General features: G+C 40.8%; 1 protein-coding gene across 9 annotated transcripts in view; it reads left to right on the top strand.

The window, feature by feature from the left end:
* Nucleotides 1-17,590, top strand: part of LOC119738270 (LLGL scribble cell polarity complex component 2-like) — an 83,203-nt gene that overhangs the window by 62,053 nt on the left and 3,560 nt on the right. For 6 of the 9 annotated variants that reach the window (XM_038213100.1, XM_038213103.1, XM_038213099.1 and 3 more), the window contains 7 exons: nucleotides 795-900; nucleotides 1,596-1,788; nucleotides 2,259-2,584; nucleotides 3,061-3,222; nucleotides 4,662-4,776; nucleotides 5,276-5,289; nucleotides 10,624-10,679. In XM_038213100.1, coding sequence (XP_038069028.1) covers nucleotides 795-900; nucleotides 1,596-1,788; nucleotides 2,259-2,584; nucleotides 3,061-3,222; nucleotides 4,662-4,776; nucleotides 5,276-5,289; nucleotides 10,624-10,679 — 972 coding nt within the window. The remainder of the gene's footprint in view (nucleotides 1-794; nucleotides 901-1,595; nucleotides 1,789-2,258; nucleotides 2,585-3,060; nucleotides 3,223-4,661; nucleotides 4,777-5,275; nucleotides 5,290-10,623; nucleotides 10,680-17,590) is intronic. The other 3 variants (XM_038213102.1, XM_038213107.1, XM_038213108.1) reach the window with 3 other exon arrangements.

The raw sequence follows: 17,590 nt of genomic DNA, 5'->3' as shown, positions 1-17,590 counted from the left end.
TGACTACATTCCTTAGTTGGATAGCCTAATCGCTACAACTAGTTCACGGAAAACACTGTGCATAATGTTTTGCTTACATGAACTAGTGCATGAACCAGTATGTGAAACTGAAACTCACTCCTAATTTCAAGATTTAAATTTGCACATTTGATTTTCAATTCTTGTAATCTTTCACTGACTACAAAGAAAGACATTTTGAAGTGGGAACACAAGACAACGCAATCCTTGTAGAGACTCATAAATACAACTTAAGTTACCTTGTATGATTAAATCAGCTGTCTAGCTTCTACAGAGCTCCCAGCCTCTCTGGAAATCAGGAGAAACCTCGAAAATGAGTTCCAATTTTTCCAGTCAGGAAAAGCACCAAAAATCAGGGGAAAACTCTGGCAATTTGAAAGTGACCCAGAAGGGAAATGTTTTCACCAATTTGGCGAGTGTTCGTCTTGTGTCATGTGTCCAAGTTGTGTCCATTGACTGACTGGCCATGGTGGCTTTTTGGTGTTTATGCTGTGTGAATATGCTTTACTGCAACCACCTTTCGACTTCCCAGCAACCGTATTAAAAGTGAAAATATTTTTCATGGAATTTCGGAAATTTCTCAGGGAAAACTCAGGGACTTTTGTTTTCATAACGTGCTGGAAACCCTGATCTGTCCTACTTTGAAGAGTTATTCATAGTGAATTTTACCACAAGCCCAATGAAAAGTCCCAAAATTTGTCCCTAAACAGTTTTTTTTTTTTACAAACCATAAGTTGACTTTTTGATATTGACGCATTTACTCCTCCTCTTCTCAGGTTTTCCACCTGCCCAGCTTGAAACCAACCCGTAAGACCAAACTGACTGCTCACGATGGCTCCAAGGTTCGCAAGGTCAGCACCATCAACTTCAGAAGCCGAAGTGGTGAGTTAACAAAACACCCACAGTTGTTACCGGATGAAAGTGACTCACAGTCTCCAAACATTCCTGGGAAATGATAATTGACAGTATGAAGGATGAAACCATTTTCACTCAGTCTTTAGCCAGCTGAAATTCTCTAGATAAGATTAATGGTTGCGCGGTAAATTCAGTAAAAAGAAATAATCTCTGCCTGTCGTCAAAGAATCTTATTAAACCTCCATGAATCACAGATGAAACCCTGAATATGTCACCTGTTCAGGTCTCAATTCAAATTGAACCCTGCAATGATTTTAGCAGTCCTTATGGCCTGCTAATGCAGGACTGAAATGTCAATAGCAGCTTAATAAACCAGTAATTCCAATATTCTTGTTTTAGTAAAAACTGGAAAGTTGAAGGTTTTGATATCTATTTAAACACTTCAGGGATAAAGCTGTCAAGAGATACTGTATATCGCTTTGAGAAAGATGCAGTCACTAAAAATTGAGGGTTTTTTTTCAACCTTTGGTACCATCAAGTGAAGCTGCCTTGTGACACTAAGGCCAGATTTGAATTATTTATTAACTACGGCTTGAACTTATACATCACCTGTGGAAGTGGCTGCAATGAGTAGCCCACATAGTGACATCTACAGTTGCTTAATAGTTGAAGAGCTTTGTAAAGATACGCCACCTCTTCTTTTTTTTCTTTTCTTCTTGAAGATGACAACCACTCTGAGAACTGCATCAGTTGCCTGACCAACCTGGGAGAGCTAGCCATCTACAGCATTCCAGCCCTCAAGAAGCAGCTGGGCTTCTCTGCTCTGCGTAAGGAGAACGTCTCGGGAGTCCAGTCTCTCATCTTCACGTCTCGCGGCGAGGGATTCTACCTGCTCTCACCATCCGAGCTTGAAAGGTTAGCTGAGAGTATTTGGGTTGTTTTTAAACCCTTACACCTTGGGCATTTTGTTAGGAATCTTCAGAATCTTAACAAGTCACCACTGAACAGCAACTTTATGGGACATTATTTTTACTTAAAACATGCAAGTAGTATATAGCATCAAGTCCTAAGTTCAGCAATCAGTCACCCACTCGTTCGCCCACAGGTGGGTTTGAGTATGGCTTTTCCAAGTAAATCGGTCCTGCATGAGGGAGGCCAGTTGGTCTGTCGATTCTACACGGTGTCCTTCTGTCTTCCTTGCCTCCTGTGTCCGTGGGTCGGTTGCTCATCCACCAATAAGGTTTCAAATTACACACGCACCTCAGATTTCAATGCGCAAGTGAAATGATACAAACTAGGCAGAACAGTATAACAATGGAACTCCAAATCAGGCTGTTCTGAATCTCACTGTGACTGAATCATGAATCAAACGTTTCTTCCTCAAGGTTCTCTCTGTCTGCCCGGTACTTCACCGAGCCCATGTGCATGCTGGAGCTCGCCGAGGGCATGCGCCCGCCGCCCCCAGAACCCGAACCGGAACCAGAACCCGAACCAGCCCAGGAGCCCGAAGTTCCCGTAGACGGTCACCCAATCGCCGAGGAGGCCCCGGCAGCAGAAGAGCCGGCTGCCGCGGCAGAGGAGGCACCCACGGCTGAGTCTGCAGCACCTGGTGCTGGTGGGGATGCCGAGACCGAACCAGCGGCAGGGGCAGCGACAACTACAACAACGGTGGTGGTACAGGAGACTGATATGGATGATCCCATGGCACAGGGTGAGTAGCCTCGTCCAATTCAGAGTAAAAGCCGGTTCGTACTTCATGCGAATGCGATGCGAATTTGACGTCACGAAGCATTCACTGCGAAATTCGCCGGAGTTGAAATGTGTTCACTTTTTGCAAATTCGCAGCTCAAAAACTTGCGCTGATGTCACAAATTCACGTTTTGGATTCGCTTACGCACCGAGTATGAACTGACCTTAATGCAGACCAGTGATGTAGTTGAGTCAAGTCAATCGTAAGTCAAACCACAAGTCAGTAACCTGTAGATGAAGCATGAAAGAGGAGTGTATTTGTTTCAGGTCATTTAGAAAGCTGTTGATTAACTTGAGACCGAAGGACAGGTGGTTGACTGTGAAAACTTGACTTGGCATCAAGTTGACAGCAGTGAATTGGATTCAAAATAGGTTGAACAGATTTTTAACGATGACTTCCAACTTGACAAAATGTTCCCCTGACCCTCTCTTGACCAGGTGGCACCACAGTGCAGTCCTCATCCTCCAGGGTCACCTCTAGCACCACGGTCATCAAGACAGAGAGGACGATCATCTCCTCCTCTAGCTCTGGCGGTCAGAGGGTGGTCACGACCGAGGAAACTATGGTCAAAAGCAGTGGCGACGCCCAGACTGCTGACGGTAAGAATATAAATGTCTGTTGCTAGTAAAGTAAAGACTGTCACAAGCCGATGTGGCCCATCAGGCTGGCCTTTATCTCCGGTTTCATAGGCATGAATAAAAATTGAGAATGTCTCTATGCCCCCTGGATGGGACGCCAGTCCATCGCAGGTTATCCCCAGATAATTCCGGTACCCATTTGTACTCCTTGGTGGAGAGAGGCAAATGGGGTAAAGTGGCTTTCCCAAGGACACAACATATGACCAGCAGCTAGATTGAACCTCTGATCATGAGTCACGGACCTTAACCACTAGGCCACATTCTTTGAAAATGTCAGCACCCCTGCCGTAACCCCTGATGTCCACTGGCAGTAGCAATAGAGTGGGGAACCATACCACCAATAGCTTGTTGTAGACAACTATTTAATCACTTCAAAACAATTTAGCTAGGTACATGTAGTGGTCAGGAAATCAGAGAAGGGAACATCAATTGAGTAATTGAGGTATATACTGTATTAGGTTAGCTGGAGCGAGAAGTTAGCATGGAAGTATATATTTTCAGAAAAATTATAAGTTTAAGTATTGTTTTTAGCATACTACAACTATACGTTACAGCTTCGAAGGTCGATCAGTCCTCGGAACTTTGGTCTTTTTGACAGATATCAAGCGGCACTTTTGTACACATTGTTTTTTTGTGTACATTTTTTTTCTCCCATTGAATGTTTTCTGCGTGATCGTCCATTCAAACATTCTTCCAAAAGTCGTGTTGACAGTGCATGTTTTAACCCGGTGAGACCCTCGTAGCTTGTCAGGGAATTTAACCTTTAGTTTAATACATTGTAATCACGTTGGTCGGTGTCAAACTAAATTCAGCATGTAGCCAAACAGCATAGTCTCACACTCACTCGGTGATAGAAAGTACTGAACCATGTTATTTACATACTGTTAGATGTACAAGCCATCAGAAAAATGATTTGGGCAAAGGGAAAAAATGCCCACCAAACCGTTCATCTGTGGCCATCTTGGGTAAATATGTAGACGTAACCACCATACTAATTCTGAGTCTTAACCTTAACCTTTCCTACCCCTTGCCCACCTCTCTCCCTCCCTCAACTCCCCCCCCCCCCCAATTCCTAAACCCTCATCAACTCAACTGCAATCTCCTCTCCTACCCTAATTCCTTTATCCATATATCCAATTCTTAACCCCACCCGTCCTCCATGCCTTCCCCTACCCCGCCTCCTTCCTTTCCCTACATCCCAACTCCCACCCTAACTCCATCCTATCCCACATCATACCCCTACCCTATCTCCCACCCCATGCCCACCCTATCCCCACTCCTTCCCCACCCTATCCCCCACCCTTTCCCCACCCTATCCCCCACCCTTTCCCCACCCTATCACCCACCCTTTCCCAACCCCACCTCACACCCTATCCCACTCCCTTCGCTCTACCAAACAGAGCTTCACAACGAAGTGGACGAGCTCTTGGCCAAGATTCCCAACATCAGCGTCAACTTGGAGGGAGACACCGAGGAGAACCCAGACATCACCTTGGATGAGGTCAGGGAATATGGGTGAGTCCGTGCCCATTTACCAAAACTTGTCTCCAGTTTCAGCTTCATCTCTAGCCCCAGAATACTTTAGAAGCCTCGAAAGCTTGAACCCAATGAACACACTTGTAACATTTGGCCTCTTACTATGATTTGATACCCACATGCATGTAGCAGAAAATGGACCAGATTTTGAGCCTATTTATCCCGCGTCTATCAAGTCTATCAAAAATCTTGGAATAGAAGCTGACGTTGGAGATGAGGCTGAAGTTTGTAAAACCCCATTGTGGTCGGGAAAAATTGGAATATGTCATAAAACCTTGAAATCACAATTTTATAAGCTGATGCCATCAAAATTCCAGGTAAATTGTAGGAGACATATGAAATTTAGCAGTTTTCTTCTTTTTTTGGGGGGGGGGTGCTTTTGTATTCCCATCTGATCTTATAACACTATAATAAATCTTGTTTCATGTCAGTAACATTGTCTTTCTTTTCTCTTTCTTTTTAATTTTTATGTTTACAGCAAAGATGATCAAGGTAAGAAATATTACACCTCTCATTCCATTCATCCCACCAGCGTTAATCTACTAATACGGCTAACAGTTTCACCAGTTCCAAAGTCCCTACTAGTCTTAGTCCTGTTTTGTTTTTCATCTTGTGTTTTCCCAACTCTGAGCAGGGCAAGTGAATTGCCTTGTAGTGAAAGTCAGACGTGAATCTTTTTTCTGTTTTAGTTTTAAAACCATAGAAGTAAGGAGGCCCAGAAGTATTGATCCCGACCGAATCTTTTTCCAAAGGCAAATGATGATCATAGAAAACTACTTTTGACTGTAGCACGGATCCAGATTGATTGAATTAACCTTCCCTAATCAGTAAAAATCCAACATCTTATAATTTTCTGGATATTTGATGAATTTGGGACTGGAATTGACTTTAGGCTCTATTACCTATTAATACCGGTAAGGGATTTAATGGCTTGGTTTTGTAAAGCTGTAACCCTAACCTTCCCAAATCCTCCAAAATCCTCTTTGCAAATGGAGGATTTTGCAGGATTGAGGCTATATGGCAAAAATGTGTGGCTGATTTTGGAGGATGCACTGTGTCAAGGTCTTAGGCCAGACCTTGTGTTGTTTATGCTCAACCGTGCATAAATGTAGGCCTAGATTATACTTGAAATTCTCCGCACTGCTCCAGGATATTACTGGCTCTGTCTCACTATATTGACAGTGATTGGTGAAGTTTTTTCAGGATTGAGGCAGTGGCCACCCCTCGAAAGTCAAAGGACCATATTCAAGAAATACTAGAAGATTTTGGAGGATTGAGGCTGTATGCAATTTTTACATAAAAGCAGTTGGAGGATTTTGCAGGATCGGGGTTACATGTACATCCTAGCACAAATACCTAAGAGTTAGGATAAACCATTGGTTTCCTGCTGAATTTTGAATTTTGATGTATGTCGGATGCTTCCAACTGGTGGGAAGAAATTCCAGACAAATATTGTAGGGGTTGAATACAAGTACATGGCGCTGCAGATGCTGAAATCTAAAATGTCTCTTGGGTGAAAAATTTTCAACACACAAACATTCAGGCGAAACAGTTTGTTTCATAAGTTTGTCAGATCATTTGTGAAAAGTCCCTACATGTGTTTTCTTAAATTCTTTTTCTGACATGATCCAGAAAGTCAGGTTAGAACTAAGACATTACTATTTTAATATAGTGCCGTATACCAATCATATGTAAAATAGAAATCATATCTTGAAAATTAGATTTAATCTTTTTCTAATATTTAGTTATTCTTGTCTGAATCATATTTCCCAGACTTCTGTGCCAATTTTTTTTTATTTGAAACTTTTCCCCTCTTTCTGACATTATCCAGAAAGTCAAGTTGGAACTAGAATATTGCATATAGATTATATAAATCTAAACCATATCTTCAAATTTTAAATTATTCTTTTTTTTAAAATATATTCTTGTCTGAAACATATTCCCCTGACTTCCGTGGCAAACTTTCTTTTAATCTGTCGTTCTTGATTAAGGAGACAACCACCCTTGAGAAAAAGTTTAATTATAATCGCATTTGCAAAATGCGTATAATACTGGCAGTTTGATAATTTTAAAAGTTCCTCATATTTCTCTCCGTTGCATCAGTGTCACGGGTCTGTGAAAAAAACAGGGAAAAACAGGATACCCTCGCAAGAGAATCTAGGCAATTTGGCAAGACCTTGTACTTGGGCGTAATTAAATGTCTTTCAAATGTCTGCTGATGTTCTGTAATTTGTAATAAGTCTTCTTTGTTACGTTCCTATCTTCTGTGTTTGTTCTGTCATGCTGACATTGACTGGAAAGTCCCAAACAATGGACTCCCTAGGACAGCAGGAAATTAATCTTGGAGGCGGGAGGGAGTTTTTTGTTGACCGACTTATATTGACAATAAAAAATAACACAAAAGATTTGAGGCAATTACTGTTGAAGGCCTAGCTACGCTTTTGAAACGCACACAAAGATTGAAAGCACCATAGGGACGACACCGTGTTTTTCTCTAACATTGTACCGGTAGTGGATGTTGCTGTCTCAATGGTATTCTTGATTAGTCTGAGTACATGCTCATATTGATGTGAATACACCCTATTTACAATTTGTTTTTTTTAATATTTGCTCCAGTCATGTTTTGTTCTTTTTGCAAAGGGGGGGGGGGGACTTTGAAGCAACGTGCCAAAGACCGCTACAATTAATAGGGGTCAACCCAAGGAGAGGGGGATAAATAGGGGGATAAATGGGGAGGGTATGTTGACCAAAATTCTGTGGGACGGATTTTTTTGGTCTGTTGGATTAACGCGTGTCTCGGGTAAACTCGGCTATTTTATTCAGGTAATACGTCATTTTTTTATTCATTTTATTCACAAAACTACCCTGCAGTGTGTAATGCAGAATTACTGAAATGCCAGATGTGTTGCTGATAGTTACCTCAAGAATATGTGAAGGGCAAAAGCTAATATTGATCAAGAATATGTGTTTGTTTGTTTGTTTGGTTTTTTTTTTGGGGGGGGGGGGGGGGGGGTTGGTTTGGTTGTTAGTCATGTAACATTAGAAGCCGAAATACTGTGTTTTGGTTGAAACATAATTCATGTGACGTCACATGCATCTGTGTAGTCAAGAGCTTTTTACTTTCTCATAGTTTAGTAGATTGGAAGAATACTGCATTGTCTGGAGATGCACATTTTTTGATGACATAATATCTTATTCAGGACAGACCATTACACGTACCAGTATGTCATCAATATGAACAGAGTATTGGTACTGGTGACCGTGAACGATGTACAGTTCCACAAAGATTTAGCCTATTAAGAGTTGCAGAAATTAGTGCACAAAACATTCACTGTTTTTTCTGAATAAACTGAAATGGAGCAAAGACAATTGACAAAAATTGGGGAACGGCCGACATAGGGCTGGATAGTTTTATCAGTAGTTAATGATAGAGGACCGGAGCAGCAATTAGGTTCACACCCACTCCAGTCAAATTCTTTGTTTTAACTTAAAAATTAAACTCAAGTGGATTTTGATATTGAACCATAACATTACTGGTACATCAAGATTATAGTAAAGCAATGAATCCAGTAGCTTGTAGGTCCATCAAAGATATACATGTACTGCATAAGAGTTAAATTTAACTTGCACTTTATCTTAGCTATCATGTTAGTTAACTCATTCAGTCTGTGTAGATGAACCCACCAAAACATTGCATGCTGTGATCATGTGACATTGATTATACAACAGAAAAAGGGGAAAAAAAAACGATCTACCGTAAATGTACATTGTATTTCACACTCATGGGACATCTCTTGATATACATGTATGGTGGGATGCAAAAATACATGTATGAGACCCGTCACCACGAAAATGAGTATTAAGTCAGAAATTGCCTTTTTTTTTCAGTACAGTGGGACAAAGCGAAAAGTTGCAAGAGTTAAATGGTCTTTTTTTCTTTTCTTTTTAAGAACCTCAATCCATTCTACCTTAATTTTTATTTAATTTTTGGTTCTACCGAACATCTTTAACATCTATTTTCATCTTCAAAAGCAGGATTTTTGAATGCCATTTCCTCAAGTCAAAAGCCACTTTTTCAACTTCAATTAAGTTGGCAGTATCTGTTACTGAACTCAGTACCCCCAAATATTATATCATTGGGAAGCTCTTGGTCAGCAGAATCCAATTTTATGCTCATTTTGTGGTGATGAGTCATATGCCGTATTATTGTACAATGTCGCCCCAAAATAACGCCTTAATAGGCGGAGAGCTTTCAACCTGAAAGTTTGTTATCAGTTGGGATGTCTGTCAATCAAGTTCATGCTTACAATAAGTGTTTATCAAAAATCATCTGAGGAATTAAGACAAGATAAGTTTGTGGTAGCACCATGTGAATAAATCTCTTTTCAGAGATTTATTCACATGGTGCTACCGCAAACTATCTTGTCTTAGTATCTTTCCACCATGCAAACCTTCAAATCTCATCATCTAAGGAATGGTAGAGAGATATACACACAAAGATGTAATTTGTCTGCAGATGCTTAGATCTCAGTATTTGGGCCTTTAATCCAATTTTGTTTTGTTTTAAAGGTTGTGAGGGTTTGATTTGAATGAAAGTGATGTGATGTTGTTGAGTGTTGTTCCTGCTAGTTGCCTAGCTGCCAGCGTTCATTGTTTCATTGCAACAGTGTTTTGCTGGGATTATATACTGTATGTTGGCCATGGGATGCAGTTTGGATATGTCTGTATGCATGTCTCTTTGTCTAAACTTCAGTTTGACAAATTACGGTCGTCCTGGTAGTGGTGCTGACACGGTAACAATTGTTGTAAAATGGATTCTTAAAGCCCAGTCAAGTGGGGGATAAACCTAGAGTTGAAATGTATGTACCTGAGGGTGGGCACACGGGGGACAATGACACTCCGTACTAACAAGCCTGTGTAGTGGTGGTGTGAATTTACGGGTAGTACGTGAATCGGGTACCTTATTGAAGTAAAAACATGGGTACCCGTAAAAGTAAACCAACCCCAAAATTGAAATCCCATAAGTTGTCGGAAGTACTGTACATGTAGTTAATATTTAAAGCTTTCATGTTTACTTTGCAACTTTGGTAAGCTTTGGTAAACCTGAAATCTGTTTTTGGTTTTGAATGGAGCCTGATTTTCGTTTTGAAAATTCCATACAAATAGCATTCAAAAGCTTTCTTTATAGCTATCTGAGAAGTTACTAAGTAATTTATAAAGTTGGTTACGGGTACCCGATCCCACAATCTGGAGCCGGTTCCTGACATGTGGAACTGGTTCCTGACATGTGGAAGTGGTTCCTGGCATGTGGAACCAGTTCCTGACATGTGGAACCGGTTCCTGACATGTGGAACCGGTTCCTGGCATGTGGAAGTGGTTCCTGACATATGGAAGTGGTTCCTGGCATGTGGAACCAGTTCCTGACATGTGGAACCGGTTCCTGACATGTGGAACCAGTTCCTGACATGTGGAACCGGTTCCTGACATGTGGAACCGGTTCCTGACATCTGGAAGTGGTTCCTGGCATGTGGAAGTGGTTCCTGACATGTGGAACCAGTTCCTGACATCTGGAACCGGTACCTGGCATCTGGAACCGGTACCTGACATGGTACTCGGTGTTCTTCAGAATGATTTATTCTCTATGAAAACATCCCAGTCGGTCAAAACACTACAAAATCAAACTACAGACCATAATTTGTCAAACATGCTGCAAAACTGTCTGTCCCTCTCGCTGTCTGTTTTTCTGCTTATCGTTTTTATTTTTGACATGATGCGTAGCCTTGGTTGTTGTTGTTGTTGTTTATTATCCCGTGTTTGTGTCAGCAGCCGGTGAGGTGCATTCTGGGGACGCGACGGCCGAGGTAAACCACACTGCTGATGAGGTTAGCCTCTAGTCTCTCCTCCAGGCTTCCGCCCCCTTCTTCCTATCTCCTCCCCCTTTTTTTTTCCTTCTCCGGGTCTGGGGGGAGGAGGACACTCAAAGGGTGATTTGTTTTTGTTTGTTTATACTTAAGTTTCTTGACGCAGCCAATCAGAGAGCAGTAGCCGAGTGAAAAGTGTAGTGAATGCAATAGAGCGAAATTTAAAATGTAGACGAAGAGTGCAATTGTAGTCTTAATGAATAAAAGTAGTTAACAGTAGCGCAGAGGGCTTGCTAAAAACCAGTCAGAGACTATGCTAAAATGTGCTAAAATTTAATCCTGTTTTCCACCTACCGATTGTTCATTAACCAGTTCACGCCGGGATTATGTTGACAAGAACGGAACGAGGCGCGGGATTATTGTTCACTCGACCTCAATGCCGGGCGGGTTGAAGCCATCACCCTCAGGCAGCACACTCATATATCCTGCCTTGCTCAATGCGAGCGGGTCGCTGACAGATATTTCCGGCCTCGCTCCCTGTGTGTTTTATCTGTCATCTATTCCGAATACCGCTAAAGTTGAGCACGTTAACACGGCCTCCGGCAGGAACTGGTTTAAGTGCACCACTAAATCACAAAGGTTCAAAAGTTGAAAAGGTGGGAAAAAATTTACAGAGAAAACGAAAGAGTTTTCCACATTTCTTTTTCATTGCAATGTTAGAATATAAAGTAATGTCTGATGGCTATTATGAAAGTAAAAGTTGCTCAAAATTTTCAAATTGTACTTTGTGTCATGAACGTCTGACACTTTTGTCGTAATTGGTCATTTTGTAGCTTTTGGGGATTCATTTTCTTCTCTGACTGGTTAAGCCCATCATGCTGTGTTTGTACTAGTAGCCTAACATTTGCCTAGCACTGCTTTTGTAGTTGGCGTTCCATTCCGCGTCATTCAAACTTAAGTATAAATACTTGAGTAGTTTTCCTCATCGTCTAGCAAAATTGACATCTGATTTCAAAACTTCTCTTATAAGCTGAAGTAGCAAATGCAACTCTCATTGTACTTCAAAGCAGATGAAAGATTATTGAAGAATTTAGTGTTCTATCAAGGCAGATATTTCTGTGAATACCTTTTCTCAATAAAAACCGGGTAAATTATAAATGACTGCAAGAATACAAAAAAGTGAGAAACAGAAATCAGATGGAAATAGCCTAGATGCCAGACCCATTGTTCCCGCTTGTATGCTGAAGTTCATCCAGGGAATGTGTATGTGCATTTGTTTGTATTCTGCTTGGTTTGGGGCAGCAGGCTAGGTAGTCTTCATGGACAACTGCAATCCTTTTTCATTGTTTTTTTAACTATAAATATCACCATCAATAACTAGCCGGTTCTTTCGCGTAATGTTTGAGGCTAATTATATTGGCCTTCCGGGGGTAAATGGTCTGTATTCTGTCATTCTTTTTGCCAGTCTGCTGAACTGATGGAGTTTCAGTCTAATAAAGTCACGTCTCTTTGTGTCCTTGCGCACATCAAAAGCTTTTGTGTCTCTGATAAAATGTCACAATAGACATCAACTGCTCGGCTTGTCATATTGCATACTGGTACCTTACTATCAAGTCTTTGCCCTTGGCCATCATAATTATGACAATCACGGTGGTGGAAAAAGTGAAACCTTGCAGTTTTTGGCATATCCACTTACCCATGAATGATGGATTTTTGTGTTCGTGTTCGTGTTCAGCGCGATATATGCATTTCAATGTCTCAATTATTCTGAACTTGAGAGCATGAGGAAAAAAATCAATTTTTGAAGGACTCGGATAACGAGGACTAATTTTTAGTATCAAAAAAATGGCAAAGAATTGCGGGGGTGTCCATTGAAGACTTAGCTTTTCAGCATGGTGTGATTGAGAACGGTAGAAATGACCTTTAGTCCAGCTTGCTTGGCATGAGTGTTGAGTCCCATTTTACGTTTTCAAAAACCTGACTATCTCGTTTCAAGCGCGTCTTGAAACCCATAAGACACTGTACGGCCACTAACCGCTGTTCCTGTTACCCCCTGTGCTGCCCAAAACTTCCTGGGCGCTCAGTGGTTTTATGGATTGATTAGTGATAATAAACACATTGTAATACAATGTGATACAATGTAGTACAATGTGATACAATGTAATACAATGTGATACAATGTAGAACAGTGTTATACAATGTGATACAATGTAGTACAGTTGCTTATGGGTTGAATAACATTAACTACAGCTGCATCATTTGCACTTGGTAGTATGTAGCACTAGCACTGACCTTTTTGGGGAGGGGTATCTTAGTTTATATACATGTATTTTTAATCGATAGTACATCTTATTTAGACAATTAATTCTGTTATCAAAGAGATAAAGACACAACTGTTTTCATAAGCTGCATTTTTGTTAGGGAATTTGACATTTAGAAAAATTGTTAAACCCTGAATGCTTAAATATCTTTATCTGTATGTGACATCACGGTAACATACTCGGCTCGTATCGTAGAAAGATCTTGGGCCTTGTGAAGACTAGTTTAAGATTGAAGCATGATACTTAAAAAAAACACAAATTTATAGATACCGTTGGGTTTTTTACGTTACTTTCTAAGTTATATTACGAAAATCCGATTATTTCCTTGGAATCCATGCATAATCGCTATTTTTTAGCTAAATTATCTTTCTTTAAATTATAGCCTCTTGTAGACTTTCGTTTTACAACTGAATTTCAAAACTGTTTCTTTTCTTTTTTACATCAAGTTTTTGTTTTGACCCAATCTGCCTATGAAACTCGGCAATTCACTTACCAGTTCTGCCATGATTATCAGCAATAACGGACTACACAGAAATTACATTAATTCCCTTTCCGTTCCAAAAGCTCAGAAATGGTTACATCAATTATCCAAATGAGACCTTGAATCCTAACAGACAAAATTGCCAGTCCCCCTGCCACCAACCTCTGGAGATAGATTTCTCTCGTGAGAAAAATAATTGAATGAACCGTAAACATGGATGAGAACTTTAATCAATCTGGACATTGTAGGGATACTCAACATTAACCTTCAAATAAGTGCAAGAGCATCTTTCCCAAATGCTATTAATAAATTTCGTGGTTTAGTACACATGACATTGTTGCATTGTTGTGTGGCAATCATCTTTCCCAATTTCACTAATGAAGTACTTTGCAATTGATAAAAAAATTCCCTATAGTACAACCCTCAAGTAGATTAAGAAAGTAGACTTTGCAAAATCAGCACAAATTTGGTGTATGATCCATTATTGATTGATTAGAAAGTTTTTCATTTCATATTTTTTTTTATTGAAACATAAAGGAATAGAGTATAAATAAGTTTTTCAAAATGTCTGTGAAAAATATATGGGAATGATTGCTAAGCAGATTTTCTGGTTTCTTTTCTTCATGCAGTGTTTGTTTTTTGAGTGGAAGGCTTCTGATTTTTAATGCTGATTATGCTATTTAATATTCTAATTACTTGCATGCCTTGTGAATATTTAACATGCTCATTTGTCCTGTAGTGAATTAATCCTACTAATTAATCTGATTTAATTTTTATCTTGTTTGCTGTTGTGTGTGCCTGTGACACTGTAACAACGTAAGTCTAACATTAACATACAGTTTCAAATACAGTCCTGCCCGCTATTCCAGCTAAGATTTAAAAAAGAAAAGAAAAAAAATGCCAGTATTAACCCAAAAAGTTTGCCACTAAATTGGTCCAAAATTGCTGACAGGTAACCACTTAGATGAATGAAACCTGGTTATTATGGCCACTTTTTTAACTAAATGGGTTTCTTTAGTTTTTGTCAAGGGTTCGACATTAGTGTCCGATGATCGATGCTCAGCTGCTAACAAACTTTATCCGCATTCGATGCACTATCACGTACTGTTTGAAGCCCGAACAGCCACCTCATGCAGCTAAGCTACAATATGCCAATCAGTTTGTGCTGGTCGAATGCCTTGGAAGAATCGATTGTCTTGGCTTGACCGTTCGCCTTGGCTTATGTTTTTCTTTGTTTTGTCGTTGGATTTTCAGTGATGACCCCAAATGCGAATAGAGATGATTATGATTCAGTACTTGGTTGTGGAGGCTCATATTTTACATGAACAGCGAGCTGCATAGCGTGGTACATTCTCCAACAAGTTTAGAGTTCGCAGACCAAATATATCTGGATGTAAATCCAGCGACAACAAAACAAAAATTGCCTGAAAAAGAAAGAAACACAACTGTTGTGCCGGGGCGTTCGGCCAGCACCAACAGATTTGCATTTTTTATCCACATATTTTTTTTTCTTTTCTAAATTTCAAAAACCGACACCAGTTCCGATCAAGGATGGGCAAGTGGCACCAGATTGTACACAGGTACAGTCTCTCAGCCCTGGGCTAAATCCTGGTCCCATCCAGGGTGAGAGTTTACCCGGTTAGAGCGACAGACTCGCGTGGAAGTGCAGAGTTCTTGCTAGTGTCAATTTAATCCCTGTGTTGTACATAGATAGGGTGAAAGGTCGTCCAGTGTGTTCCCATAGCTCCTTGGATCATGAATAGGTTTGAAAACGAGACTAGAAAACTTAATTGACCATTGAAATGTAGAATTAATCAGCTGGTTTGCTTATTTTGTTACAATATTTTTGGGGTCAAAATTTTAGACCTACATATCTGTACCCTTGTATGAATTTTTTCCCCTTTTAAAGATATGTTCTTATCATAATTAAAGACCCCAAAACTTGTGACTGTTTGGTCTAAAATTTAGAAAATCCTTTTTTATGGAAGACAGTATACGTATCTCGCAGAGCAGCAAATATTTTGTTAGGCGTGTGGTTAGAAATTTGAAACCCCCTCTTTTAGGCCTAAATATTTAATTTCATGCATACTTTAATCTTAGGGAAGGTTAATTGACATTGATATCCATAGCAACAAATACCAAGTGACCATCCGATTTCCCCTTGAAACCATTGCAGAAGGCAAACGTTTAGTTGAGAAATTACCACACATTCTTTGTCAAATTGCGTAATGGCCACTACCTGTGCTTTTTTACCAAGCATTGGCTCCGCATTTTTGTCACAGTTTTTGCCATCCATCGCAGCTTGGAAGGCTTGCCTAATGCTTTCTGCGCGTGGCACTATACGATCTTTGTCTTCTACAAACGGTGACGCTGACTTTCTGATACCCGGATGTAAGTTGGGTCACAAAAGTCAATGAGAGAGCCCTATTACAAGCAAACTGTAGCCAAGGGCGGATCCAGAACACAATTTGGGGGGGGGCCAAAAAAAATTTTGGTCCCCCAAAAAAGTGGGTAAAAAAATTACGGCGTGGGGTTTGGGGCCGCTTAAGGGCCCCGAAAATTTTTGGATTCTAGGTGCTCTGTGGTGCGATCTGAGGCAATTTTTGACCACTTTAACCAATTTTTTTTGAGGAAAAGATGGTGGTGTACTCATTGCCTGCCTTTATTGCGATGTCACATACAAAAAAAAAAAAAAATTGGTTTTGTTTTGGCGGGGGCCATGGCCCCCTTTGGCCCCCCCCCCCCTGGATCCGCCCTTGACTGTAGCATGCCTCAGTTAAAACCAGGAAAGTTTTTTTTTTTTCAAGATGAACATAATACATTTTCAGCGTTATACACCTTTTAATACTCAATTGAAATATGTCACTGGCTGGTCCCTAAAGACTTGTCCTTTAACTTTATAGGATCTTAGTAGGAACCAATTGCAGAGCAGAGTAGTACATCGTGCTGGCTTGTTTACTGACTAATGCATCCGTGACAGATAACCAATTGACATTTCTGAATCTAACTATCTCACAAACTCTTACTAATTTGAAGCCTTTTTCCCTGACTATTTTTAACACCATTTTGCCGGCCGTTTTCCTACTAGCCTGCCATTCCCCTACTAGCCGGCCATTCCCCTACTAGCCAGCGAGTCCCCTACTAGCCGGCCATTCCCCTACTGGCTGGCCATTCCCCTACTGACCAGCCATATTCCCCTACTAGCTGGCCATTCCCCTACTGGCCGGCCATTCCCCTACTAGCCGGCCATTCCCCTACTAGCCGGCCATTCCCCTACTAGCCGGCCATTGCCCTACTAGCGGCCATTGCCCTACAAGCCAGCCATTGCCCTACTAGCTGGCTATTGCCCTACTAGCCGGCCATTCCCCTACTGGCCGGCCATTCCCCTAGTAGCTGGCCATTCCCCTACTTGCTGGCCATTCCCCTACTGGCCGGCCATTCCCCTACTGGCCGGCCATTCCCCTACTAGCCAGCCATTGCCCTACTTGCTGGCCATTCCCCTTCTGGCCGGCCATTCCCCTACTTGCCGGCCATTACACTCTCTATTCAGATCGGGGCTCAATTTCGTAGCCCTGCTATCCAAAGAATTCCACGCTCAGGATCACCATTTTGCGCTAACAGCGCTAGCAGAACAATTTTGTGCTAACCTTGGCAGCACAGAATCCCATATGGGATGTACGCACGCACAATAGCCAAATTCCTCACTAACTCATGACATATGCTAAAGCGTGTACTTTTCAGCTACAGTAAGGCATTTTTCGCTACCATGAAATGGGCCCAATGTACTTCTTTCTTGTGCCACTTCAGCATTTACAGGCATTTTCAGGCATTTTGCTTCACAAAACAAGATCGATTTTGTTACACCATTGTGCTAGATCAAAAACCAAATTCTCTGCTTGGATAAATCTTTTTTGACCCTGGAGCATCATACATAATCAATAATTGTCAAGTTGTTTTTTTTACTAAGCATGAGCCTTTTAACAGAAAGAAAACTCCTATGGGAATTGTCATCAATTGGCATTTAAGGAAGATCTAAGCTCAAGGTCAAAGTTTGAAGAAGTGTCCCAGCATAGAAGTGTTTGATTTTGTAAAATCATCAGGAAAAGATTGTTTGCATTGCAGCCATCTTG

The sequence above is a fragment of the Patiria miniata genome, unplaced genomic scaffold (genome assembly GCF_015706575.1).
Source record: "Patiria miniata isolate m_02_andy unplaced genomic scaffold, ASM1570657v1 HiC_scaffold_3, whole genome shotgun sequence".
NCBI classification, from domain to species: Eukaryota; Metazoa; Echinodermata; class Asteroidea; order Valvatida; family Asterinidae; genus Patiria; species Patiria miniata.
Note: the sequence above shows the minus strand (reverse complement) of the source record. Positions and strands in the feature narration are given on the sequence as shown.